The 27,142-nt window shown below is 33.6% G+C and overlaps 2 protein-coding genes across 2 annotated transcripts; both read left to right on the top strand.

Annotated features, from left to right (window-relative positions):
- Nucleotides 1–153: 153 nt before the first annotated feature.
- On the top strand, nt 154–20,609 carry LOC133331201 (cell division cycle and apoptosis regulator protein 1-like; the record flags this gene model as incomplete). Its single annotated transcript, XM_061539606.1, has 11 exons — nt 154–666; nt 10,504–11,077; nt 12,423–12,528; nt 12,602–12,870; nt 15,162–15,344; nt 15,414–16,069; nt 16,136–16,311; nt 19,216–19,454; nt 19,521–19,618; nt 19,689–20,023; nt 20,086–20,609. Coding segments are annotated over 11 exons (3,673 nt in total), but the record flags the coding sequence as incomplete, so codon positions are not given.
- Nucleotides 20,610–23,248: 2,639 nt separating this feature from the next.
- Nucleotides 23,249–25,718, top strand: LOC133331193 (band 7 protein AGAP004871-like). Its single transcript, XM_061539595.1, has 5 exons — nt 23,249–23,297; nt 23,359–23,491; nt 23,565–23,930; nt 25,363–25,528; nt 25,602–25,718. Exons 1-5 carry the CDS (start codon nt 23,249–23,251, stop codon nt 25,716–25,718), a joined length of 831 nt encoding a protein of 276 aa, XP_061395579.1.
- The last annotated feature ends 1,424 nt before the right edge of the window (nt 25,719–27,142 follow it).

Raw genomic sequence — 27,142 nt, 5'->3', positions numbered from 1 at the left:
TTTTCCTATTGAAAAATTATCGATAACGTCAATTTTCTATAAACAAATAATCTATAAAAAAAATTAATCGAAATTTCAATTATCTGTCAAAAAATTATCATTTATTTTTTATTAATTAATTTAAAATAATCGAAATTTTTCTTTAATTTTTAGTAAATATGCGGATATTCAAACCCTACGCAATCGTTACTCATCACTTTATATACCATCGGACTTTTTCCATGCCAATATCAAATGGACCGAAACATTTACACCCGATAATCCATTCTCGCTGCGACGACCCTGTCAATTTCATTTAATGGATAAAAATGCCGAATCTCCATTCGAACAACCTTCCCAGGATGAACTAGAACCAGCCGATGCGGATTATGTGTATTCGGCTAAAGTAATGCTTCTGTCGTTGCCACCAATTGCCGAAATCTATCGGAAATGTTTTGAAAATAATAATAAAGATGATGCGGATCATCAGCAACCGGGACATTTATCACGTCTCATCAATTTTTTGGTTGGCCTCAAAGGCTCCAAAGAACCAATGGCCATTGGTGGACCATGGTCACCATCGCTGGATGGTGAAAACCCGGATACCGATCCATCGGTATTGATACGTACAGCGATACGTACATGCAAAGCATTGACTAATATTGATTTATCCAATTGTACACAATGGTATGTATGGGGCGTATTATCTATGTATTTTATTTTGATTCAATATTTTATTTTTTTGAAATTTATATTGGGTTTGATGATGATGATCACAATGGAAATGATTGAATTTGGAATGTTACGATTTAGTTAATTTTTATTATGTACATAGAGTTCTATAGAGGTAGATGCATAGATACGATAATTTTTATTTATTGAAATATTAAAAACATGAGGGAAAGATTTGAAAATAATGAAAAAATTAGAGGAATTTAATGGCAAATATTTTTTTCTAATTGAAATCGAGAAAAGCTTTTATGAGATTTTGAGGTTAGGTTAATTTTGCCAAATCACGATAAAGTTCGTAATATATAAGATAGAGCTTTAAAATTTTGCACATACCTTGCTAATACTACTAGGATGATTGTTATTGAAAATGGGATACACCAGTCCACGTTTTGGTATGGCCCCCATATACCGGATTACTAATCGATTTTGGCCACTTTTTTCAACCGAAATGGTTGTAAATTGGAATTTTAGGTTCTCATTGCTTTAAAAATCGTACGAAAATTTATCAATATTGATTGAAGTTTCCGGTAAGAACCCATATAACGTAACCCTCGTATTTTTCGATTTTTGCGAATTTTTGGGTTGCTTTTCGTCCGAAATGCCTGTAATTTAGTAATTTAGGTTCTCGTTGGGTAGTAAATCTTCCTACCAAAAATTATGAATATTTCTCAATTTTCAAGGGTGGTTCCCATATAACGTAACCCCCCTGTTTTTTCGATTTTTGCGAATTTTGGGGTTGTTTTTCGTCCGAAATGCGTGTAATTTGATATTTTAGATTTTCATTGCTTAGCAATTCTTCCTACCAAAAATTATGAATATTGGTCCATTTTTAAGGGTAGTTTCCCAAATAACGGAACACGCTAATAATCGATTTTTGGTGATTTTAGGGACGTTTTTCAACCGAATTGACTTAAATTTGATATTTTAGATTCTTGTTGGGTAGAAAATCTCTCTACTAAAAATTATCAATATTGGTTTAATTTTTAGAGTAGTCCCCATATAACGGATCCCCTAAATATTCGATTTGTTGCTGGTTTCGACAATATTTTTCAAACTAAATGACTAATATTTTAGATTATCATTTAACGGAACCCCAAAATATTCGATTTTTGGGAATTTTGTCCGGCCTATTTCAACAGGAATGGTTGAAATTTGCTATTTTAGCTTCTCATCGGGTAGATAATCTTTCTACCTAGAATGATAAACATTGGTCCACTTTTAAGGGTAGTCCCCATTTAACGGAACCCTCAAATATTCGATTTTTGGTAATTTTCAGGAACGTTTTTCAACCGAAATTGCTGAAATTTAATATTTCAAATTATCGTTGGGTAGAGAATCCCTCTACCAAAAATTATCAATATTGTTGCACTTTTTAGGGTAGTCCCCATATAACGGAACCCTCAAATATTCGATTTTTGAGGATTTTGGGAAAATTTATTCTAGAGAAATATGGTAGTAATTTGGTATTTTAGATTCTTGTTGGGTAGAAAATCTCTCTACCAAAAATTTTCAATATTGGTATATTTTTAAGGGTATTCCCCATATAACGTAACCCTCGTATTTTTCGATTTATGCGAATTTTGGGGGCGTTTTTCAACCTTTTTGGCTGTAATTGGGTATTTGAGGTTCACATTGTTTAGCAAATCTTTCTACCAAAAATTATGAATATTGGTCCATTTTTAATGGTAGCCTCCATATAACGGAAACCCGAATATATTCGATTTTTGCCGATTTTGGCCACTTTTTTCAACCGAAATGGTTCTAATTTGGTATTTTAGGTCGTCATTGGTTAGCAAATCTTCCTACCACAAATGATCAAAATTGGTCAACTTTTAAGGGTAGTCCCCGTTTGACGGAACTCCTAAGAATTCGATTTTTGGTGATTTCCGCAAAATTTTTCAACCGAAATGGTTGAAATTTGTTATTCGAGATTCTTGCTGGGTAGGAATTCACCCCACAAAGAATGATCAATATTGATTTAATTTTTAATATAACGCAACCCCCATATTTTCCAATTTTTGCGGATTTTTGGATCTTTTTCGTCCGAAATGCTTGTAATTTGGTATATTAGGTTCTCGTTGGATAGTAAATCTTCCTACCAAAAATTATGAATATTGGTCCATTTTTAAGGGTAATCTCCATATAACGGAACCTTAAATATTCGATTTTTGGTGATTTTCCCCAACATTTTTCAAGCGAAATGTCTGTAATTTGGTATTTTAGGTCCTCAATGGCTAGCAAATCGTCCTTCAACAAATTATCAATATTGGTCCATTTTTATGATTAGTACCCATATAACGGAACACTGAAATATTCGATTTTTGGCGATTTTTCCCACTATTTTTCAAGCTAAATGTGTGTAATTTGGTATTTTAGGTCCTCATTGGTTAGCAAATCGTCCTTCAACAAATTATCAATATTGGTCCATTTTTAAGGTTAGTCCCCATTTAACGGAACCACCTAATATTCGATTTTTGGAGATTTTTAAGGGACGTTTTCCAATCGAATTGACTCTAATTTTATAGAATTTTATTTTGGAAATCATAAGCCTTTCTCAAAAAGTTTTTCAAAGCATATAACCTAAAATTTTTTTTGAGGTTAGGTTGTGATTTTTTTCATTATTATTTTTTTATTAAAAATACATACAAAAACCAGTAAGGAAAGTAGTAAAGTCGGACGGGGCCGACTATATGATACCCTTCACCACTATGGGTATATTAAGCAGGACTATAACATAAAATTGGATGAAAAAAATGTGATATTTATCTAAATGTGAATCTACCTAGATCTATCCATAAAGTATGTCAATCGACTTCAAACAAATATAAATAGGTCATCCGTTGGGCTATGTCTGCACTTCTAGAAAACGCAACTACGTAATTCTATGCTCAATTTTTTAAGTTGTGCAAAATTTGATGTCAATCTGACTAACATGAGGAGTTTGATGCCCAATTTACTTGAAATCGGGCGAAAATATATATGGAAGCTCTATCCAAATATTGAGCGATTTCAAACAAACTTGTCACAGATTAGGTTATACAACTTTCAGAACGTTTTATTCCAATTGGTTCCTTAGTACGTCAATTACTTAAAATCAATCTATAATAAAAGGGAGCTATATCTAAATCTGGACCGATTTTCACGAAACTTGGCAGACATCATTCTAGGCTCAATTAAGTACGTTATGCCAAATTTCGTGCAAATCGAAGGATATATAGGGACTTTGGTGCACCATTTACATGAAATCGGACGAAACTATATATGGGAGCTATATCTAAATCAGGACCTATTTTCACGAAACTTGGCAGACATCATTCTAGACTCAATTCAGTACGTTATGCCAAAATTCGTGCAAATCGGAAGATATTTAGCGACTTTGGTGGACCATTTACATCAAATCGGACGAAACTATATATGGGAGCTATATCTAAATCTGGACCGATTTTCTCCAAACTTGGCAGACATCCCTCTAGGCTTAATTCAGTACGTTATGCCAAATTTCGTGCAAATCAGAAGATATATAGGGACTTTGGGCACTATTTACATGAAATCGGACGAAACTATATATAGGAGCTATATCTAAATCTGGACCGATTTTCACGAAACTTGGCAGACATCATTCTAGACCTAAATGATTAGGCTGTACCAAATTTCGTGCAAATCGAAAGATATATAGGGACTTTGGGGCACCATTTACATGAAATCGGACGAAACTATATATGGGAGCTATATCTAAATCTGGACCGATTTTCTCCAAACTTGGCATACATCACTCAAGGCTTAATTCAGCACGTTATACCAAATTTCGTGCAAATCAAAAGATATATAGGGACTTTGGGGCACCATTTACATGAAATCGGACGAAACTATATATGGGAGCTATATCTAAATCTGGACCGATTTTCACGAAACTTGGCAGACATCATTCTAGACCTAAATGATTAGGCTGTACCAAATTTCGTGCAAATCGAAAGATATATAGGGACTTTGGGGCACCATTTACATGAAATCGGACGAAACTATATATGGGAGCTATATCTAAATCTGGACCGATTTTCACGAAACTTGGCATACATCACTCTAGGCTTAATTCAGCACGTTATACCAAATTTCGTGCAAATCAAAAGATATATAGGGACTTTGGGGCACCATTTACATGAAATCGGACGAAACTATATATGGGAGCTATATCTAAATCTGGACCGATTTTCACGAAACTTGGCAGACATCATTCTAGACCTAAATGATTAGGCTGTACCAAATTTCGTGCAAATCGAAAGATATATAGGGACTGTTTACATTAAATCGGTTAAATATATATATGGGAGCTATATCTAAATCTGAACCGATTTTTCCCAATTTCAATAGGGTTCGTCCTTGGGCCGAATAAGTGACCTATGCCAAATTTCATCCAATTCGGATCATAAATGCGACCTGTACTTTGTTTACAATTTAACATGGACAGACGGACGGACGGACGGATGGACGGACATGCATAAATCGACTCAGAAAGTGATTCTATGCATATTCTCAAAAGGAACCATGTGTCTATCTCGTTTCCTTTTGCCTGTTCCAAACATATGCACAAAGACATAATACCCTGTACCACAGTGTGGTGAAGGGTATAAATACAAAAATATACATTTAAAACGGATTTTTTAGTTAGTTTCCATTACCCAACAGTATTTTTAATATTATTTTTTATTTTATTTAATTTTTTTAGGTTAGTTACATATTTTCGATTTTTTTAAGGTTAGGTTCACATATTTTCTCGAATTTAATAGGAGAAAAAGAAAAGATTTGCCACGAAAAATTCTGAATAAAAACACTTGAATAAAACTTTATATTGGAGTTTAGTGATGATAGTCATTTTTTATTAGTTCGTTTAAAAATTATCAATATTGGTTTAATTCGTTCGTTTAAAAATTATCAATATTGGTTTAATTTTTAGAGTAGTCCCCATATAACGGATCCCCTAAATATTCGATTTGTTGCTGGTTTCGACAATATTTTTCAAACTAAATGACTAATATTTTAGATTATCATTTAACGGAACCCCAAAATATTCGATTTTTGGGAATTTTGTCCGGCCTATTTCAACAGGAATGGTTGAAATTTGCTATTTTAGCTTCTCATCGGGTAGATAATCTTTCTACCTAGAATGATAAACATTGGTCCACTTTTAAGGGTAGTCCCCATTTAACGGAACCCTCAAATATTCGATTTTTGGTAATTTTCAGGAACGTTTTTCAACCGAAATTGCTGAAATTTAATATTTCAAATTATCGTTGGGTAGAGAATCCCTCTACCAAAAATTATCAATATTGTTGCACTTTTTAGGGTAGTCCCCATATAACGGAACCCTCAAATATTCGATTTTTGAGGATTTTGGGAAAATTTATTCTAGAGAAATATGGTAGTAATTTGGTATTTTAGATTCTTGTTGGGTAGAAAATCTCTCTACCAAAAATTTTCAATATTGGTATATTTTTAAGGGTATTCCCCATATAACGTAACCCTCGTATTTTTCGATTTATGCGAATTTTGGGGGCGTTTTTCAACCTTTTTGGCTGTAATTGGGTATTTGAGGTTCACATTGTTTAGCAAATCTTTCTACCAAAAATTATGAATATTGGTCCATTTTTAATGGTAGCCTCCATATAACGGAAACCCGAATATATTCGATTTTTGCCGATTTTGGCCACTTTTTTCAACCGAAATGGTTCTAATTTGGTATTTTAGGTCGTCATTGGTTAGCAAATCTTCCTACCACAAATGATCAAAATTGGTCAACTTTTAAGGGTAGTCCCCGTTTGACGGAACTCCTAAGAATTCGATTTTTGGTGATTTCCGCAAAATTTTTCAACCGAAATGGTTGAAATTTGTTATTCGAGATTCTTGCTGGGTAGGAATTCACCCCACAAAGAATGATCAATATTGATTTAATTTTTAATATAACGCAACCCCCATATTTTCCAATTTTTGCGGATTTTTGGATCTTTTTCGTCCGAAATGCTTGTAATTTGGTATATTAGGTTCTCGTTGGATAGTAAATCTTCCTACCAAAAATTATGAATATTGGTCCATTTTTAAGGGTAATCTCCATATAACGGAACCTTAAATATTCGATTTTTGGTGATTTTCCCCAACATTTTTCAAGCGAAATGTCTGTAATTTGGTATTTTAGGTCCTCAATGGCTAGCAAATCGTCCTTCAACAAATTATCAATATTGGTCCATTTTTATGATTAGTACCCATATAACGGAACACTGAAATATTCGATTTTTGGCGATTTTTCCCACTATTTTTCAAGCTAAATGTGTGTAATTTGGTATTTTAGGTCCTCATTGGTTAGCAAATCGTCCTTCAACAAATTATCAATATTGGTCCATTTTTAAGGTTAGTCCCCATTTAACGGAACCACCTAATATTCGATTTTTGGAGATTTTTAAGGGACGTTTTCCAATCGAATTGACTCTAATTTTATAGAATTTTATTTTGGAAATCATAAGCCTTTCTCAAAAAGTTTTTCAAAGCATATAACCTAAAATTTTTTTTGAGGTTAGGTTGTGATTTTTTTCATTATTATTTTTTTATTAAAAATACATACAAAAACCAGTAAGGAAAGTAGTAAAGTCGGACGGGGCCGACTATATGATACCCTTCACCACTATGGGTATATTAAGCAGGACTATAACATAAAATTGGATGAAAAAAATGTGATATTTATCTAAATGTGAATCTACCTAGATCTATCCATAAAGTATGTCAATCGACTTCAAACAAATATAAATAGGTCATCCGTTGGGCTATGTCTGCACTTCTAGAAAACGCAACTACGTAATTCTATGCTCAATTTTTTAAGTTGTGCAAAATTTGATGTCAATCTGACTAACATGAGGAGTTTGATGCCCAATTTACTTGAAATCGGGCGAAAATATATATGGAAGCTCTATCCAAATATTGAGCGATTTCAAACAAACTTGTCACAGATTAGGTTATACAACTTTCAGAACGTTTTATTCCAATTGGTTCCTTAGTACGTCAATTACTTAAAATCAATCTATAATAAAAGGGAGCTATATCTAAATCTGGACCGATTTTCACGAAACTTGGCAGACATCATTCTAGGCTCAATTAAGTACGTTATGCCAAATTTCGTGCAAATCGAAGGATATATAGGGACTTTGGTGCACCATTTACATGAAATCGGACGAAACTATATATGGGAGCTATATCTAAATCAGGACCTATTTTCACGAAACTTGGCAGACATCATTCTAGACTCAATTCAGTACGTTATGCCAAAATTCGTGCAAATCGGAAGATATTTAGCGACTTTGGTGGACCATTTACATCAAATCGGACGAAACTATATATGGGAGCTATATCTAAATCTGGACCGATTTTCTCCAAACTTGGCAGACATCCCTCTAGGCTTAATTCAGTACGTTATGCCAAATTTCGTGCAAATCAGAAGATATATAGGGACTTTGGGCACTATTTACATGAAATCGGACGAAACTATATATGGGAGCTATATCTAAATCTGGACCGATTTTCACGAAACTTGGCAGACATCATTCTAGACCTAAATGATTAGGCTGTACCAAATTTCGTGCAAATCGAAAGATATATAGGGACTTTGGGGCACCATTTACATGAAATCGGACGAAACTATATATGGGAGCTATATCTAAATCTGGACCGATTTTCTCCAAACTTGGCATACATCACTCAAGGCTTAATTCAGCACGTTATACCAAATTTCGTGCAAATCAAAAGATATATAGGGACTTTGGGGCACCATTTACATGAAATCGGACGAAACTATATATGGGAGCTATATCTAAATCTGGACCGATTTTCACGAAACTTGGCAGACATCATTCTAGACCTAAATGATTAGGCTGTACCAAATTTCGTGCAAATCGAAAGATATATAGGGACTTTGGGGCACCATTTACATGAAATCGGACGAAACTATATATGGGAGCTATATCTAAATCTGGACCGATTTTCACGAAACTTGGCATACATCACTCTAGGCTTAATTCAGCACGTTATACCAAATTTCGTGCAAATCAAAAGATATATAGGGACTTTGGGGCACCATTTACATGAAATCGGACGAAACTATATATGGGAGCTATATCTAAATCTGGACCGATTTTCACGAAACTTGGCAGACATCATTCTAGACCTAAATGATTAGGCTGTACCAAATTTCGTGCAAATCGAAAGATATATAGGGACTGTTTACATTAAATCGGTTAAATATATATATGGGAGCTATATCTAAATCTGAACCGATTTTTCCCAATTTCAATAGGGTTCGTCCTTGGGCCGAATAAGTGACCTATGCCAAATTTCATCCAATTCGGATCATAAATGCGACCTGTACTTTGTTTACAATTTAACATGGACAGACGGACGGACGGACGGATGGACGGACATGCATAAATCGACTCAGAAAGTGATTCTATGCATATTCTCAAAAGGAACCATGTGTCTATCTCGTTTCCTTTTGCCTGTTCCAAACATATGCACAAAGACATAATACCCTGTACCACAGTGTGGTGAAGGGTATAAATACAAAAATATACATTTAAAACGGATTTTTTAGTTAGTTTCCATTACCCAACAGTATTTTTAATATTATTTTTTATTTTATTTAATTTTTTTAGGTTAGTTACATATTTTCGATTTTTTTAAGGTTAGGTTCACATATTTTCTCGAATTTAATAGGAGAAAAAGAAAAGATTTGCCACGAAAAATTCTGAATAAAAACACTTGAATAAAACTTTATATTGGAGTTTAGTGATGATAGTCATTTTTTATTAGTTCGTTTTTTTTTAATTTTTTATTTTTTTAGTTCTAAATAATAAAAAAAAATATTCACTTCTTTTTCCAGCTAAGCACTTGTGTGTACCAACAAAAAAAGACTTTATTTAATTTATTGAAATATATTTCCTATATAAAAAACAAAAACAAAAAATCTTAAAAAAACATTTTTTTAGATTTTTTTGACTAGAGTTTTGTGCCACATTCCTTATGATTTTTTTCTTTCTTTTTCCATGTTTGTTTACGCGACAAATTTGTACCAAAAAATCAAAACAAAACAAAAAAATCTCTCTATAAAAACCTAAATATCTAAAATATCGAAAAATCAATATCAAATCGAAACGATCGACGAATTCTTCTTCCTTGCCAAAAAAACCTGACTGCGTCGTTGTATCTGGGTGTGTGTGATGACGATGATGACCGACCTTGGCCTCTGGACTTTTTGGATCAACAACAACATCATGACATGCCTGCCGTTTTTGCTAAAAAAATCTGTTCTTGGATGTCATCTTCTGGCTGGCTGGCCTGGCCTGGACTGCTGCTTGATCTGCTCAAAAAAAATTGTTCTTCGATGACATCTGCTGGCTGGTCTGGCCTGGACTGCTGCTTGATCTGCTTTAAAAACATCTGATCTTCGATGTCATCTACTGGCTGGCCTGGACTGCTGCTTGATCTGCGCAAAAATATCTGTTCTTCGATGTCATCTGTCTGGCTGGCCTGGTCTGCTGCTTTATATGTTTATGGACCGACCGACTTTGCTGAACCTTGGCGTTTTTGTTTGTTCCATCCTCGTTGATAAATCGAAAAAAAATTCGACTGGTGCCGAACTTTTGGTTACTGTACCTGCCTGCTGCTGTTTCTTCAACGTTGTCCTTTTGGTCTATATCTTCATCTGCAAAATAAAAAAAAAACCGCTGGTCTTCGAAAAATCTCTTTGGGCTCGCTTAGGTATCGTTTTATGGAACTCTACTATCATCGTTCCGAGTATAAAAACATGGAAAAAGGTGGACCGCCTCGTGTTGAAACTGTGGTCATATTCTTGCCGGACATACACTCCTGTATGCCCTCCATTGCCGAATACAATACGATGGTGGGCCTCTACAAGGCCACGGCTGAAAAAATCATTTCTCGTCGGGCTGCTGCCACAACAAAGGCTATCGCTGCCAAGGCCGGCTCCACGAATGCCGACAATGAGGGGGCTGCAACCAAACCCACGGATGACAACAATGCTGACGGAGACGAAGAAAATGCCCAGCCGGGTGAAGAAGAAAATATGCAAGGGGACGACGAAGGTGATGGTGATGATGGCGAAAATAATGCTGTGGTTGAGGGGGAGGAACAGGAGGCTGAGGGGGAAAATGCCGATGCGGATCAGGATGAACAAATGGATAATTCAGGTGTTGATGCCGCGGATGGTGAACCAGATGAGTCAACTACTCACCAGGATAATGATGGTGATGATGACGACGACATGGGCCACCAAGAGGACCATGTCCCCGATGCTGAGGCGGCTGACGAAAATGTAACTTAACCAAGATGATATGGTGATGATGTAGTTAAACGAAAAACAAAAAAAAAAATCAGTCTCTCAATTCAAAACACTTAGCCTAAATTTTTGTTGCCATTTCTTTTTTTACTTTCATTTTTTTCAACAGCGAACCCACACCCGACCCTTGATTTAAAAAATGAAAACTTTTCACAAGTCTCCCCACTCAACGTAAATAGTAGACCTAGGGAAGAACTTTTAGTTCAGTTTTTAAAAAGAGCAATCAACGTTCGTTTTCAATTTAAAAAAAATATATTTTTTAGAAATTTAATTTTCCCTAAAACTTCGATCTGCCACCGTTTAAACAAATTTTCTGACTCTACCCCGCTCACTATCCCAAAAAATGATGATAGTTTTCTTAAAAAAAATATACTTTTTTAGCCTTTAAAAGCTAAAACTTTTCAAATCTATTTTTTTTCTAGAAATTAAAAAAAAAAAATTAATTTTTTTTTCAAAAAAAAAAAAATCAAAAAAAAAATATTTTTTTCGAAAAACACTTTTCCCTATATTTTTTCTAGAAATTAAAAAAAAATAAATTTTAAAAGTTTTTTTTTTTGAAAAAAAATTTTCTAGAATTTAATAAAATTGATTTTTTTTAAATTCCTAGAAAAAATATAATGAAAGAGTTTTCCAATTTTTTTTTTTGATTTAAAAAAAAATCAAAATTTTTTTTTTCGAAAAACACTATATTTTTTCTAGAAATTAAAAAAATTACAATTTAATTTTTTTTTTAATTTTGAAAAAAGAATTATTTCTAGAAATTTATAAAATTAAGTTTTTTTAATTTCTAGAAAAAATTAAAAAAAAAAAATTGAAATAGAAACATGATTCTACTTTTTTTTAATTTTGAAAAAATGTCATTCTAGGATAAAATTAAACTTTTTTAATTTCTAGAATAAATATAGTGAAAATTGTTTTTCGAAAAAAAATTTAATTTTTTTTATTTTTTTTTGTAAAAAAATATTTTTTTTTGAGAATTTTTTTTTAAATTTTTTTTAATTTCTAGAAAAAATATAGCGAAAAGAGTTTTCCAAAAATTTTTTTTTTTATTTTTTTTTAAATTAAAACTAAAAAAAATCAACGGCAGTTTTGAAATTTCAAACCAATTTCGTTTTTCTTTTTTTATTATTATTATTTTTATAGTTCTAATAGATGGTTTGAAACGTTGTCGTTTTTTAAATTATTGTTTAGAAGAAGAAGAGAATTCAACAACAAAACTCTTCATGTTGTTGTTGTTTTTGTTATGAAATTCCAAACTCACTTGATTTTGGGTTTTTTTTTTATTTTAATATCTTATCCATGTGCTGCGTATATTTTACAGGAGGAACCCACCCCAGAACCAACCCACTACTCGCTATTGGATTTGAAAAACATGAAGGTTCAAGAGATACGTGATGAACTATTGGCCAGAGATTTGTCGGATAAGGGTAAGAAGGCTTCAAAAATACTGTCCATCTCTTTTCATAATTTATTATTAATTCTTTTTTTATTTTTCTTCAGGCGTTCGCAATGTGGTCATGGCCCGTCTGGCCAAGGCCTTAAATACGGAAAAGCGCGAAGAAATCAAAGCCAAGAATCGTGAAAAACATCAACAAAAAATGGGCGGCTCAAATAAAAAGGCGGCAAACGATACTGCCGCCGAAGCTGCTGCTGACGAGGATGCGAATGCCAAATTGGATGATAGCACCAAGGATTGGGCCGATGCCATTGATTTTGAAATGAGCGATATTGTCATATTGGATGAATATGATGCCAATAAAAATAATGAGGTGAGGAAGATAGGACCCTGGGGTCCCTAAAAATCCACAAGGCGGGGATTTGTTTTTAAATTATTTTTTGATATTTTCATTTTTATAAAATCCACGCCTCTGAAATTACCCAAAAAATAATTTTTAAAAAATCCACGCCTCTGGAATTACCCAAAAAATAATTTTTAAAAAATCCACGCCTCTGAAATTACCCAAACAAAAAAAATTTTAAAAAATCCACGCCTCTGAAATTACCCAAAAAATAATTTTTAAAAAATCCACGCCTTTGAGATTACCGAAAAAATAATCTTTAAAAAATCCACACATCTGAGATTACCGAAAAAATAATCTTTAAAAAATGCACGCCTCTGAGATTACCCAAAAAATAATCTTTAAAAAAATTCACGCTTCTGAGATTACCCAAAAAATAATCTTTAAAAAAATTCACGCTTCTGAGATTACCCAAAAAATTATTTTTAAAAAATCCACACATCTGAGATTACCCAAAAAATAATCTTTAAAAAATGCACGCCTCTGAAATTACCCAAAAAATTATTTTTAAAAAATCCACACATCTGAGATTACCCAAAAAATAATCTTTAAAAAAATTCACGCTTCTGAGATTACCCAAAAAATTATTTTTAAAAAATCCACGCCTCTGATATTACCCAAAAAAATAATTTGTAAAAAATCCACGCCTCTGAGATTACCCAAAGATTTTTTTTTTTTAAATCCACGCCTCTGAGATTACCCAAGAAATAATCTTTAAAAAATCCACGCCTCTGAAATTACCCAAAAAATAATTTTTAAAAAATCCACGCCTATGAGATTACCCAAAAAATAATTTTTAAAAAATCCACGCCTCTGAGATTACCCAAAAAATAATTTTTAAAAAATCCACGCCTCTGAAATTACCCAAAAAATAATTTTTAAAAAATCCACGCCTCTGAAATTACTCAAAAAATAATTTTTAAAAAATCCACGCCTGTGAAATTACTCAAAAAATAATTTTTAAAAAATCCACGCCTCTGAAATTACCCAAAAAATAATTTTTAAAAAATCCACGCCTCTGAAATTACCCAAAAAATAATTTTTAAAAAATCCACGTCTCTGGAATTACCCAAAAAATAATTTTTAAAAAATCCACGCCTCTGAGATTACCCAAGAAATAATCTTTAAAAAATCCACACATCTGAGATTACCCAAAAAATAATCTTTAAAAAATGCACGCCTCTGAGATTACCCAAAAAATAATCTTTAACAAAATTCAAGCTTCTGAGATTACCCAAAAAATTATTTTTAAAAACTCCACACCTCTGAGATTACCCAAAAAATAATTTTTAAAAAATCCACGCCTCTGATATTACCCAAAAAAATAATTTGTAAAAAATCCACGCCTCTGAGATTACCCAAAGATTTTTTTTTTAAATCCACGCCTCTGGAATTACCGAAAAAATAATTTTTAAAAAATCCAAGCCTCTGAAATTACTCAAAAAACAATTTTTAAAAAATCCACGCCTCTGAAATTACCCAAAAAATAATTTTTAAAAAATCCACGCCTCTGAAATTACCCAAAAAATAATTTTTAAAAACTCCAAATTACCCAAAAAATAATTTTTAAAAAATCCACGCCTCTGAAATTACCCAAAAAATAATTTTTAAAAAATCCACGTCTCTGGAATTACCCAAAAAATAATCCACGCCTCTAAGATTACCCAAAGATTTTTTTTTAAATCCACGCCTCTGGAATTACCGAAAAAATAATTTTTAAAAAATCCAAGCCTCTGAAATTACCCAAAAAACAATTTTTAAAAAATCCACGCCTCTGAAATTACCCAAAAAATAATTTTTAAAAACTCCACGCCCCTGAAATTACCCAAAAAATAATTTTTAAAAAATCCACGCCTCTGGAATTACCCAAAAAATAATTTTTAAAAAATCCACGCCTCTGAAATTACCCAAAAAATAATTTTTAAAAAATCCACGCCTCTGGAATTACCCAAAAAATAATTTTTAAAAAATCCACGCCTCTGGAATTTCCCAAAAAATAATTTTTAAAAAATCCACGCCTCTGAAATTACCCAAAAAATAATTTTTAAAAAATCCAGGCCTCTGAAATTACCCAAAAAATAATTTTTAAAAAATCCACGCCTCTGAAATTACCCAAAAAATAATTTTTAAAAAATCCACGCCTCTGAAATTACCCAAGAAATTTTTTTTAAAAAATCCACGCCTCTGAAATTACCCAAAAATAAATTTTTAAAAAATCCACGCCTCTGAAACTATATTTTCCACCTCTATTTTCATTTCAGGATAAGGCCATGTCTCGCCGGGAAAAGGCAAAACTGCTACGTCGCTACACCTTGCCCTCTACCCCACAAATTGTGGTACATCCCAATAAATTGGCCAAGGGTGGTAGTTTCGATTGTGCCCTAATGTCACTGCAGGTCTTAATGGATTATCATCATGCCGATACCAAAGAGAGGATCTTTGAGGTGAGATTTTGGAATTTTATAACAGCATTTCAAATTCCTTAAATTTTTTCCTCCAATTTCCCCATCCAGTTATCCCTATTTGCGGAACTCTTCAACGAGATGTTAATGCGTGACTTTGCCTTTAACATTTACAAGGAGATACACATTTACAATAGCAAGGATCACTCTGCTGCGGAAGATAATAATGAGGCTGGAACTGCTGCTGCAGCAGGAGGAGATGAGTCAAAATCCGCCGATGGTGAGGAAAATAGTGAAGGTACAAAAACCACCAATTCAAACAACGATAATAATGGTGGTGGTGAGAAATCATCGGATGATGGCAAATCGGCATCATCATCACGTAAACGACGCACAAGCACCAAGGATCCACAAGATTCGGAGAAGGCATCAGAGAAGCCACCACCAAAACGTCGTATGAGTACAATTGATGGTAGGGAATTGGCCATCGCTTCGGCTGCTACCGATGACCAACACAAGAAACGTCATGGCAGTACCGTGGATGGTCGTGATGCGGACGATTCCAAATCGACTGATAGCAATAAAAAAGTTGTGGTCGCCAAACCACTGTTACTCTTATCATTCCTCTATTTTGATTCCACCCATTGTGGTTATATTTTCGAACGCGATTTGGAAGATTTGTTTATGGTGTTGGGTTTGAATCTGTCGCGTTCACAAATTAAAAAGGTTTTGTCGAAAATTGGCACCCGGTCTTTGGTTCATTATCGGTGAGTTGGTGGCGGAGGAGAGATGAGAATTTTTTTATTTTAATTTCATTTTTTTCGAATTTCTAGTAAACTTACCGACAAAAAGGAATCGGCCGATGCCTTGGCCAAAATTGAAGATGCCGATGATTTGGATTTGGAAGAGCTCAGAGATATTGCGGCTGGCAATAATAAATATGAATTTGTCTTTGGCGAGACGCAGCACAGCAATTATGCCATACCAATTGAGGGTGATGGAAATGAATGTGAGTACAAAGAATTAGGACAGATTGGATTTTTTAAAAATTATTTTTTGAAGTAGCCAGATAGGTGGGGATTTTTAAAAAAATATTTTTTGGGGAATCCGCAAGGCGTGGATTTTTTAGGAAATATTTTTTAAGGTTTACACAAGGCGTGGATTTAAAAAAAAAATTCAAGGATTAAAAAAAAATTGTTTTCAAGGATTTTTAAAAAAATATTTTTTCAAGGATTTTTTAAAAAAAATATTTTTTCAAGGATTTTTTAAAAAAATGGCACATGGTATTATGTCTTTGTGCATATGTTTGTAACAGGCAAAAGGAAACGAAATAGACACATGTTTCCTTTTGAGAATATGCATGGAATCACTTTCTGAGTCGATTTACGCATGTTCGTCTGTCTGTCCGTCCGTCCGTCCATGTATTTTTGTGAACAGGTCGCATTTATGATCCGATTTGGATGAAATTTGGCATAGGTCACTTATTTGGCCCAAGGACGAGCCCTATTGAAATTGGGAAAAATCAGTTCAGATTTAGATATGGCTCCCATATATATTTTCGTCCGATTTAATGTAAATGGTGCACCAAAGTCCCTATATGTCTTTCGATTTGCACGAAATTTGGCACAGCGTAATGAATTAGGTCTAGAATGATGTGTGTTAAGTTTCCTGAAAATCGGTTTAGATTTAGATATAGCTCCCATATATATTTTCGTCCGATTTAATGTAAATGGTGCACCAAAGTCCCTATATGTCTTTCGATTTGCAGGAAATTTGGCACAGCGTAATGAATTAGGTCTAGAATGATGTGTGTTAAGTTTCCTGAAAATCGATTCAGATTTAGATATAGCTCCCATATATATTTTCGTCCGATTTAATGTAAATGCTCCATCAAAGTCCCTTAATATCTTTCGATTAGCACGAAATTTGGCACAGTGTAATGAATTAGGCCTAGAGTGATGTGTGTTAAGTTTCCTGAAAATCGGTTTAGATTTAGATATAGCTCCCATATATATTTTCTTTCGATTTAATGTAAATGGTCCATCAAAGTCCCTATATATATTTCGATTTGCACGAAATTTGCCGCAGCGTAATGAATTAGGTATAGAATGATGTGTGTTAAGTTTCCTGAAAATCGGTTTAGATTTAGATATAGCTCCCATATATATTTTCGTCCGATTTAATGTAAATGGTCCACCAAAGTCCCTTAATATCTTTCGATTTACACGAAATTTGTCACATCGTAATGAAATAGGTCTAGAATGATGCGTGTTAAGTTTCCTGAAAATCGGTTCAGATTTAGATATAGCTTCTATATCTGACAAATGAAAAATTTAGTATCGGTTGCAGAATGAAATGTTTATGGATCCAATTTCATTTTACTGGTCCTTTAAAAATGCGACGTCTGTTAGGATTCATCTGTTGAATATACCCAAAGTGGTGAAGGGGGTATTATATAATAGGCCCCGTCCGACTTTACTATTTACCTTACTGGTTTTATGTTTCCACAAGGCGTAGATTTAAAAAAAAAATATTTTGAGGTCAACGCAAGGTGGGGATTTTTAAAAAAAAATATTTTTATTAGTAAAAAATTTTTTTAGTAAAAAATTTTTAGTAAAAATTTTTGATAGTAATTTTTTTTAGTAAAATATTTTTTTAGTAACATTTTATTTTAGTAAAAATTTTTTGAGTTAACCATTTTTTTAGTAATTTTTTTTTTAGTAAAAATTTTTTTGTAAAAATTTTTTTAGTAGATTTTTTTTTACTAAAATTTTTTTAGTAATTTTTTTAGTAAAATTGTTTTATTAATTTTTTTTTAGTAAATTTTTTTTAGTAAATTTTTTTAGTAAAAATTTTTTTTAGCAAAATTTTTTTTAGTAGGGGAGAGGGGGGCACCTTTGAACGTGGGGCACCTTTGAACAGCGCTAATAAAATCTTGGTTTAAAAATTTTCCGACCCGCAACCACATTTTTGTATATGGCAATCTTGTTCTCTATCTGCGTAAACCACTTTGGCTTGCTTTTAAAGTTGTCGGCAAATTGAGCATGGGTGACCATGTTTTCGCAGTGTCATTGTAAACTTTTATTCTTTTGTTTGAAAGGGCGCAGGAAGAATTCTGCGATAGTTTTCTTTCGTCAAAAAATTTTTTTGCATTCCAACAATCATTTCAAACATATCTAATGTATTTTCTTTCATATATATTTACTACAAAAAAAGTTATTATAAATTTCCGTAAAATACCACAGGTGGGGCACCTTTGAACATACCCAGTAAACGCCAGTAAAAACGGAGTTTTTAACTTTTGGCTTCGATTTCTCAAAAATTTCAAATGGGGTAATAAGATTACGGAATTAGCTGTATTTTTCACCATATAAATTTTTGTTTTTATGTCATTTTAGGTTTTAATAAATTTTGATCAGAATTTTTTAATGTTCGAATATTTTTGTATATATTTTTTAATAAATAAATGCATTTCTGATATATATGAATACAATACATATATATTTGAACATAATCACTGTAAAAACCATGTCGTTCAAAAATACCAAGCTTTGTTCAAACGTGCCCCCCTGGGGGGGCAGCTTTGAACACTTTGACTTCGTCCAATAAAACAGTAATAAAATATATTTAACAAGCTTAAAGTATGTCGTATGTATATTCATTTTAAAGGTTACATATGTACCTATTAGTTAAAACTTATAAGAAACCAAAAATTATAACATAAAAAATTTTATGAGGCTTGAAAGAAAAAAGTGTTCAAAGGTGCCCCCCTCTCCCCTAAATGATTTTTCTAATAAAATTTTTTTAATAAAAATTTTTTTTGGAGGGATTTTTTAAAAATATTTTTTTTAATTATCACCAAGTTGGAGACCTAACCTAACTTTTGCTTTTTTTTCTTCTCTTCTTCTTCCAGCCGATTTGGTTCATTACAATGGTGCCGTCATTCACGTGGGCAAATTAATGGAACAAATTAAACGTACCGAAAAAGAGTTATCCGATATGGAAAAGCTGTACAATGATCTGGTTAAGGAGCACAGCGATTTGCAAAAGGAACAGAGCAAGGCCAAGTCCAAAATCAAAGATCTTTCCGATGACACAAAGAGTTTGAGAAGGAAGCTGACCGATACCAATCAGGAACTCTACACCTTGACTGTTAGTTGGAAAGGATTTTCAGTTTAAAACATTTGGTTTAATTTGTTTTTTTTTATTTCCTTACAGCGTAAATATCGTGATCAAAACTCAACACTGTTGTATATCTATACCCGGGTGGAACCCTATTTCTCCAAGGATAAGGACAAGGATTCCAAAAATGAAAGGTAATGGTGGGATTTTTTTTTGCTTTGGAGAAAAGGTTTTTATTTCATTTTGTTTTTCTTTTTTTCGTAGTTCCCACAAGGATGACAAAGATTCGGAAAAGGATAAACACCGGGGCGATAAACACTCAGACAAGGATCATTCCAAGGAAAAATCCAAAGAATCTGAAAAAGATAAATCCAAGGATAGAGATCATCATGACAAGGAAAAATCTTCCAATGTGATCAAATCGGAAAAAGATAAAGAAAAATCGAAGGAAAGTGATAAGGAAAAAGAGAAAGAAAAACCAGTGAAGGTGGAAAAAGTCGAAGCCATGGAGACTGAAACCTGTACCAGTGAAGAAACAAAGGAAGCAACAGCAGCCATTAAAAAAGAAGAGGAAAAGAAGGAGGCCACAGAAAAACCAAGTGAAGAGAAGAAGGAAAATAAAGAGCAGGCTACACCAGCTGCTGAAACTCCAACAAAAAAGAAACCAAACCGGAAACTAAGAAAACTGAGGAAACTGCCGTAAAGGTAGCTGCTGAAACTCCCAAGAAATCTGAGGAAGAGAAAAAGGAGGCTAGTAGTGTAACAACCAAGGCAGCAGCCACAACAAAACCTGCACAAACAAATGGTGCTAAGCCAGCAGCAGCCGGGAGCAAACCAGCAGCAGGTGCGACAACTGCTAACAAGGCCACAACGGCCGCCAAGGCAACACCAGCCAAAAATGTCGCAACAAAGACGGCAGGTGGGGCCACACCAGCCAAGGTCAACAAACCAGCCGCTGGTACACCAGCTAAACCCGCTACTGGCACAGCAGCCAAACCCGCTACTGGCACACCAGCTAAACCCGCCGCTGGTACCCCAGCTAAACCCGCCGCTGGCAAACCAGCAGCCACACCAGCTAAACCAGCTGCTGCAGGCAAAGCAACACCCGCAAAGGCTAACCCCAATGTTAAGAAACCTGCAGGAACTGCAAATAAAAAACCCAACACAGACAACTCTCAAAAATAAATATATGTAATTCGATATTCATTCTCTATACATAAGTAAAGATTTCACTCAAAGGAATTTTTTTGAAAACTCGGTAATTTTTTCTAATTTCATTTAATATATGTGTACCTTTTTTCCTCTCTCTCCCGATATTGGTGTAAAAAAACGAATTGACATGAAATGCATTAAAAAAATACTAGACCACAACAAAAACAAGAACATGTTTGAACAAATATTTATTATATAAAATAAAAATATATAATAATCAATCGATACACACAAACCACCTAAATAATTTAAATTAAAAAAATAATAAATGTGTTTTATTTAAAATAATGACAGGAAAAAAAGTTTGGATTTTTCAAAAAATAGTTTTTTTTAAGTAGCCAGATATGTGGCTTGACGAAAGCACCCCTTGTCCCGATAATTAGTAGCAGAGAATTGCCCACTCCCTACAAACTGCAGCAAAAGCAACACTTGGGTACCAAAGACCACTAGCAAGAAATCTGTGGTACGATCAGGAGTGTCGTAATGTTACTGATATGAAAAAACGCAGCGTATAGGGCAACCCTGCGGACATTAGCAACACGTAATTCGATGGAGAATTATCGGTAGAAAAGGAGAGAGGAGAAACGTATTTTCCGGAAAAAAGAAGAAAGAACAGAAAAAACGTGAGCAAATCGAGATGTACAGGACTTAGAATGAAGTCCGAAAATTCTACCAACGGGTAAAACAACAAACCGAAGGCTTTGGTGCAGACACCTGGTGACAGATAAAGACAGCGTGCTGAGGATCTGGAAGGAGCATTTTGAAAAACTTCTGGTATCAAATAGTGGCGGTGAAGAGGATACCCCGGAACCAATAAGAGATGACGGTATCGCGTGTATACCACACTTAGGCAAGATGAGGTCAGAATAGCAATCAATCGGCTGAAGAATAATAAAACAACATGTGTCAATGGGTTATCAGCCGAACTATTCAAGTCTGGTGGTCAGATGCTGGCAAGGAGCATGTACCAGCTGATTAGTACTATTTCGATAGAAGAATACATGCCCAATGATTGCAACCTCAGCATCCTGTGTCCCGTGCACAAAAAAAGGAGACAAGATGATATGTGCCAACTATAGAAGAATAAGTCTCCTTCCCATAGCATATAAAGTGCTATCCAGCGTGCGGCGTGTGGACGACTGAAGCCAATGATCAATGACATTATTGGACCATATCAATGCGGCTTCAGACCTGGCAAATCCGCCATTGAAGAGATTTTCACTCTGCGCCAAATCCTGGAAAATACCCACGAAAAACACATCGACACATTCCACCTATTCTTCGACTATAAAGCCGCATTCGATAGCCTTATCCGTTCAGAGGTGTTTAAAGCCATGTCTCCGTTCGGCATTCCTGCAAAATTAATACGGCTATGCAGGATAACTTTAACTGGTACAAGATCAGCAGTTAAAGTCTGATAGGACCTATCCCATCAATACCGAGCGAGGATTCAGACAAGGTGACAGTTTGTCGTGTGACCTTTTTAACATCCTGCTGGAAAAGGTCATACGAGAGGCAAAAGTGAACAGAAATGGCACTCTGTACACCAAACAACATATGTTACTTGCCTACGTCGATGACATCGACATAATGCGGCGAACATTGAGAGCGGTAACAGCCATCTTTGAACAAATTGAAAAGGAGTCTGCCAAAGTGGGTCTGACAGTAAACGGCGAGAAGACCAAGCTGATGGTATCAACGCGCAAGACGTCCAGTAGACTCGGACCAACTGTGGAACTGGAGAACTACAGCTTCAAGGTAGTCAAAGATTTTATATACCATGGTAACGCCACAAATAAAACGAATGACATCAGTTTTGAAATTCGGAGAAGGATAGTGATGGCCAACCGATGCTACTATGGTCTGAGCAAACAATTCAAAAGCAAGGCCACCTCCCGCCAGACTAAACTCACACTCTACAAGACGCTGATACTACCTGTGCTGTGTTGTATGGATCTGAAGCATGGGTACTTACGCAAGCAGATGAGGCAGCTCTTGGAGTGTTTGAGAGAAAAATTCTCCGAAAGATCTATGGGCCGATTTGCGTTGACGGTGAATATCGCCGTCGATTGAACCATGATACAACTCATCAACTCAGCTATTTTCGGACATCGATATTGTTAGACGTATTGAGCTGCAGCGACTACGTTGGTTAGGTCATGTTGTGAGAATGGATGAAGATGCCCCAGCCCAGAAGGCATATAAAAGCGATCCAACTGATGGTTCACGGAGAAGGGGAAGGCCACGAATAAGATGGAAAGATCAACTGGAAGACAACATTGTCGAATATGGAAATCTTTTTTAAGCTCGGCTTATGAAACGAAAGTTCTATCACAAGCCAGCTAAGTAAGTAGATAAGTTAGGTGGAGATTTTTTTTTTTTAAATATTTTTTGAAGTTTTCACAAGGCGTAGATTTTTTTAAAAATTTTTTTCGAACTACCAAAAATTCGCAAGATTTTAAAAAGTATTCCAATTGTTATGAAAACACACCTAATAATAAATAAGTGTTGTAAAGATTTTGAATTCATAAATTTCAATATTTTTTAAATTAGTTTTATAATTGGAAAATTCGTTGAAAATTGTCTGCATTAGAAATTATCGGTTTAAAAAAATGAATTGTGAAGTTCTGCCCAATATTCCCAAGCCGCACATAAGGTCATGTAAGTTTGAAGCTAACAAGCATAATTGAAAAGAAAAATAATCATTTCCCCTCCCCCCTAGCTGATACCACACCCATCCCCTCCGAGAAGTCCATTGTGTTCCTATCCCTCATATTGCTCTTTCTAACCTTTCCCCTATCGATATGGTGTTGTTTGGTGACGGTGGCCCATTATCAAAGAATTGTCGTCTTTCGGTTGGGAAGATTGAGGTATCCCCTCCCCGAAGTGGTCGGAAAATTTTAAAAATTAAATTGAAAATCTTTACAGACATGGTGGCATACGTGGCCCCGGTTTGGTCTTCCTATTGCCCTGTGTAGATGATTACATCAAAGTGGATTTACGTACCCAGTCTTTTGATGTTCCGCCTCAGGAAGTTTTGACCCGAGATTCGGTGACCATACAAGTTGATGCTGTCGTATATTATAGTATTCGCAATCCCTTGGATTCGGTTATACAAATCCGCAATGTTCACGAATCGACAAGGTTGTTGGCCCAAACCACCCTGCGTAATATTGTGGGTACCAAAAATTTAATGGAACTGCTGACGGCCAAGGAATCAATGTCTCGAACAATTGGCATCATTTTGGATGAGGCCACCGACCCTTGGGGTGTCAAGGTGGAAAGGGTAGAAATGTGAGTTCGAACAATAAATTTTTTAAATTGGATTGGATTCTTCCAATTTTTTTTTTTGAAAAATTGAATTCTTCAAAAAATATTTAAAAAAATTTGATTCTTCAAAAAATTATTTTTTAAAAAATTGGATTCTTCAAAAAATATTTTTTTTTAAAAAATTGGATTCTTCAAAAAACATTTTTTTTACATTTTTTTCTTCAAAAAATATTTTTTAAAAAATTGGATTCTTCCAAAAATGTTTTTTTAAAAAATTGGATTCTTCCAAAAATACTTTTTAAAAAATTGGATTTTTTAAAAAATATTTTTTACAAAAATATAAAAAAAATATTTTTTAAAAAATTTGAAAAAAATATTTTTTAAAAAATTGACTTTTTGAAAAAATATTTTTTAAAAAATTGACGCCTTGAAAAAATATTTTTTAAAAAATTGACGACTTGAAAAAATATTTTTTTAAAAAATCCATGCCTTGAAAAAATATTTTTTAAGAAATCCACTCCTTGAAAAATTCGGCTTTAAAAAAATATTTTTTAAAAAATCCAAGGCTTTAAAAAAATATTTTTTAAAAAATCCAAGCCTTGAAAAAATATTTTTTAAAAAAATCCATGACATGAAATTTTTTTTTTAAAAAAATCCACGCTTTAAAATATATTTTTTAAAAAATCCACGCCTTTAAAAAAATATTTTTTAAAAAATCCACGCATTGAAAAAATATTTTTTAAAAAATCCACGCCTTGAAAAAAATATTTTTTAAAAAAATATATATTTTTTTTTAATTTCAACCTTTAAAAATATTTTTGTAAAAATCCAAGCCTTGAAAAAATATTTTTCTTTAATTTCAACCTTTAAAAAATATTTTTTGAAATATCCACGCCTTGAAAAAATATTTTTTAAAATGTCCACGCCTTGAAAAATTATTTTTGAAAAAATCCACGCCTTGAAAAAATATTTTTTCAAAAAATCCACGCCTTGAAAAAATATTTTTTAAAAAATCCACGCCTTGAAAAAAATATTTTTTAAAAAAATCCACGCATTGAAAAATATTTTTTAAAAAATCCACGCCTTGAAAAATATTTTTTAAAAAATCCACGCTTTGAAAAAATATGTTTTAAAAAATCCAAGTCGTGAAAAAATATTTTTTTTAAAAATCCACTCCTTGAAAAAATATTCTTTTTAAAATCCAGGTCTTGAAAATGTTTTAAAAAATCCACGCCATAAAAAAATATTTTTTTTAAAAAGTCCGCGCCTTGAAAAAATATTTTTGAAAAAAATCCACGCTTTGAAAAAATATTTTTTAAAAGTGTTTACTTCAAAAAATAATTTTTAATAAATTAAAAAAAATGTATTTTTTTAAATTATTTTTTAAATCCCCCCTTTCTGATTGTTGCCTTTCTATAGTTTTACTATGAAAAATATTTTTTTTCGAATTTTCCAGAAAAGATGTCCGCCTACCCATTGCCATGCAACGAGCCATGGCTGCCGAAGCGGAGGCCTTGCGAGAGGCCAAGGCCAAAATTGTGGCAGCTGAGGGAGAATTGAGTGCTTCGAAGGCTTTGAAAGAAGCCTCGGATGTTATGGCCTCAAATCCCATAACATTACAGGTAGATATTTCCCCTATGCCCTATTTGACCCTAAAAGTATGCTTCATTTTTTTATTACTTATTTTTTTTTCAGCTTCGTTATTTACAAACCCTATCGAATATATCCAGTGAACACAATTCGACAATTATATTTCCCTTTCCCATTGATTTGTTGTCGCTGACGAGACCATCTACGCAGATCTCTTCGTAGATTCCTAGATCTATGTTAAAAATAAAACAAGAACTTCGACTGATTTTTTTATTGTTTTTTTAATAAATAATTTTTATTTTTATCCTTCACAGTTATGGCTGTTTTATAGTTATATCCTTTACATCTGCCCTCTAAGCCTCAACCTCTTCCAACACGTCCGCATTGAGCTTGACCAGCAACATATTATCCAATACCCTCTTTGGCAGCCGTGACTTCTCTTTGGTCAATATGGTGGCCAGGGCACCACGTGTCCTCTCCACAGTCGATTGATTTATGTAGACAGTTAATACGACCTTCATCAGGATATGTATTTCCGGATCCTTAATTTGCATTTTTTGCCAATATTCTAAAATATTTGCCGAATATGGTAGCCGGGCGGAGTAGGCTAAATATTCCAATTTTTGTCGTGTCGTCAAACGAATTTCGGGAGCTGTAGAATTTCGGGCAATTTGTGGTATTTCAGCTTCTAAAATATTATAGGGATCTTCTAGGCGACCCACCAATTTGGCATTATTTTGGGCATCGTAATCGTCGGATATAAGTCGGGTGTCACATTCCAGGGTATTCATGAGGTTTTGGAGGCGCATTATGTGGTCCTGGGGAATTTAAAAAAAAAATAATAATAATAATAATAAAAAATAGTTTTTTAAAAATATTTTTTTGAAAAAAATATTTAAAAATATAAAAAATCCACGCCTAAGGATAGGCTTCGTGAAAATATTTTTTAAGGTGGTTCCGATTTGTTAAATCCACGCCTAAGGATAGGCTTCGGGAAAATATTTTTTAAGGTGGTTCCGATTTTTTAAATCCACGCCTAAGGATAGGCTTCGGGAAAATATTTTTTAAGGTGGTTCCGATTTGTTAAATCCACGCCTAAGGATAGGCTTCGGAAAAACATTTTTTTTAAAAATTAATTTTTTAAAAAATCCACCCCTAAGGATAGGCTCTTGAAAATTATTTTTTTTAAAAAATCCACGCCTAAGGATAGGCTCTTGAAAAATTTATTTTGAAAAAAATCCACGCCTAAGGATAGGCTCTTGAAAAATTTATTTTGAAAAAAATCCACGCCTAAGGATAGGCTCTTGAAAAATTTATTTTGAAAAAAAAAAAATCCACGCCTAAGGATAGGCTCTTGAAAAATTTATTTTGAAAAAAATCCACGATAGGCTCTTGAAAAATTTATTTTGAAAAAAATCCACGCCTAAGGATAGGCTCTTGAAAAATTTATTTTGAAAAAAATCCACGATAGGCTCTTGAAAAATTTATTTTGAAAAAAATCCACGATAGGCTCTTGAAAAATTTATTTTGAAAAAAATCCACGATAGGCTCTTGAAAAATTTATTTTGAAAAAAATCCACGATAGGCTCTTGAAAAATTTATTTTGAAAAAAATCCACGCCTAACGATAGGCTCTTGAAAATTTAT

Source organism: Musca vetustissima, unplaced genomic scaffold, assembly GCF_032173495.1.
Source record: "Musca vetustissima isolate MV318-11 ecotype Yass unplaced genomic scaffold, APGP_CSIRO_Mvet_v1 utg81041, whole genome shotgun sequence".
Taxonomy (NCBI): domain Eukaryota; kingdom Metazoa; phylum Arthropoda; class Insecta; order Diptera; family Muscidae; genus Musca; species Musca vetustissima.
This window is presented reverse-complemented; position numbering and strand designations above follow the sequence as displayed.

Excerpts from the sequence above, each read along its gene's own strand:
- LOC133331193 (XM_061539595.1), top strand. The coding sequence starts at position 23,249 with ATGAATTGTGAAGTTCTGCCCAATATTCCCAAGCCGCACATAAGGTCA. Across the intron at positions 23,298-23,358 it reads CAAGCCGCACATAAGGTCAT|CTGATACCACACCCATCCCC; the intron begins GTAAGTTTGAAG and ends CCTCCCCCCTAG. Across the intron at positions 23,931-25,362 it reads AAGGTGGAAAGGGTAGAAAT|AAAAGATGTCCGCCTACCCA; the intron begins GTGAGTTCGAAC and ends CGAATTTTCCAG.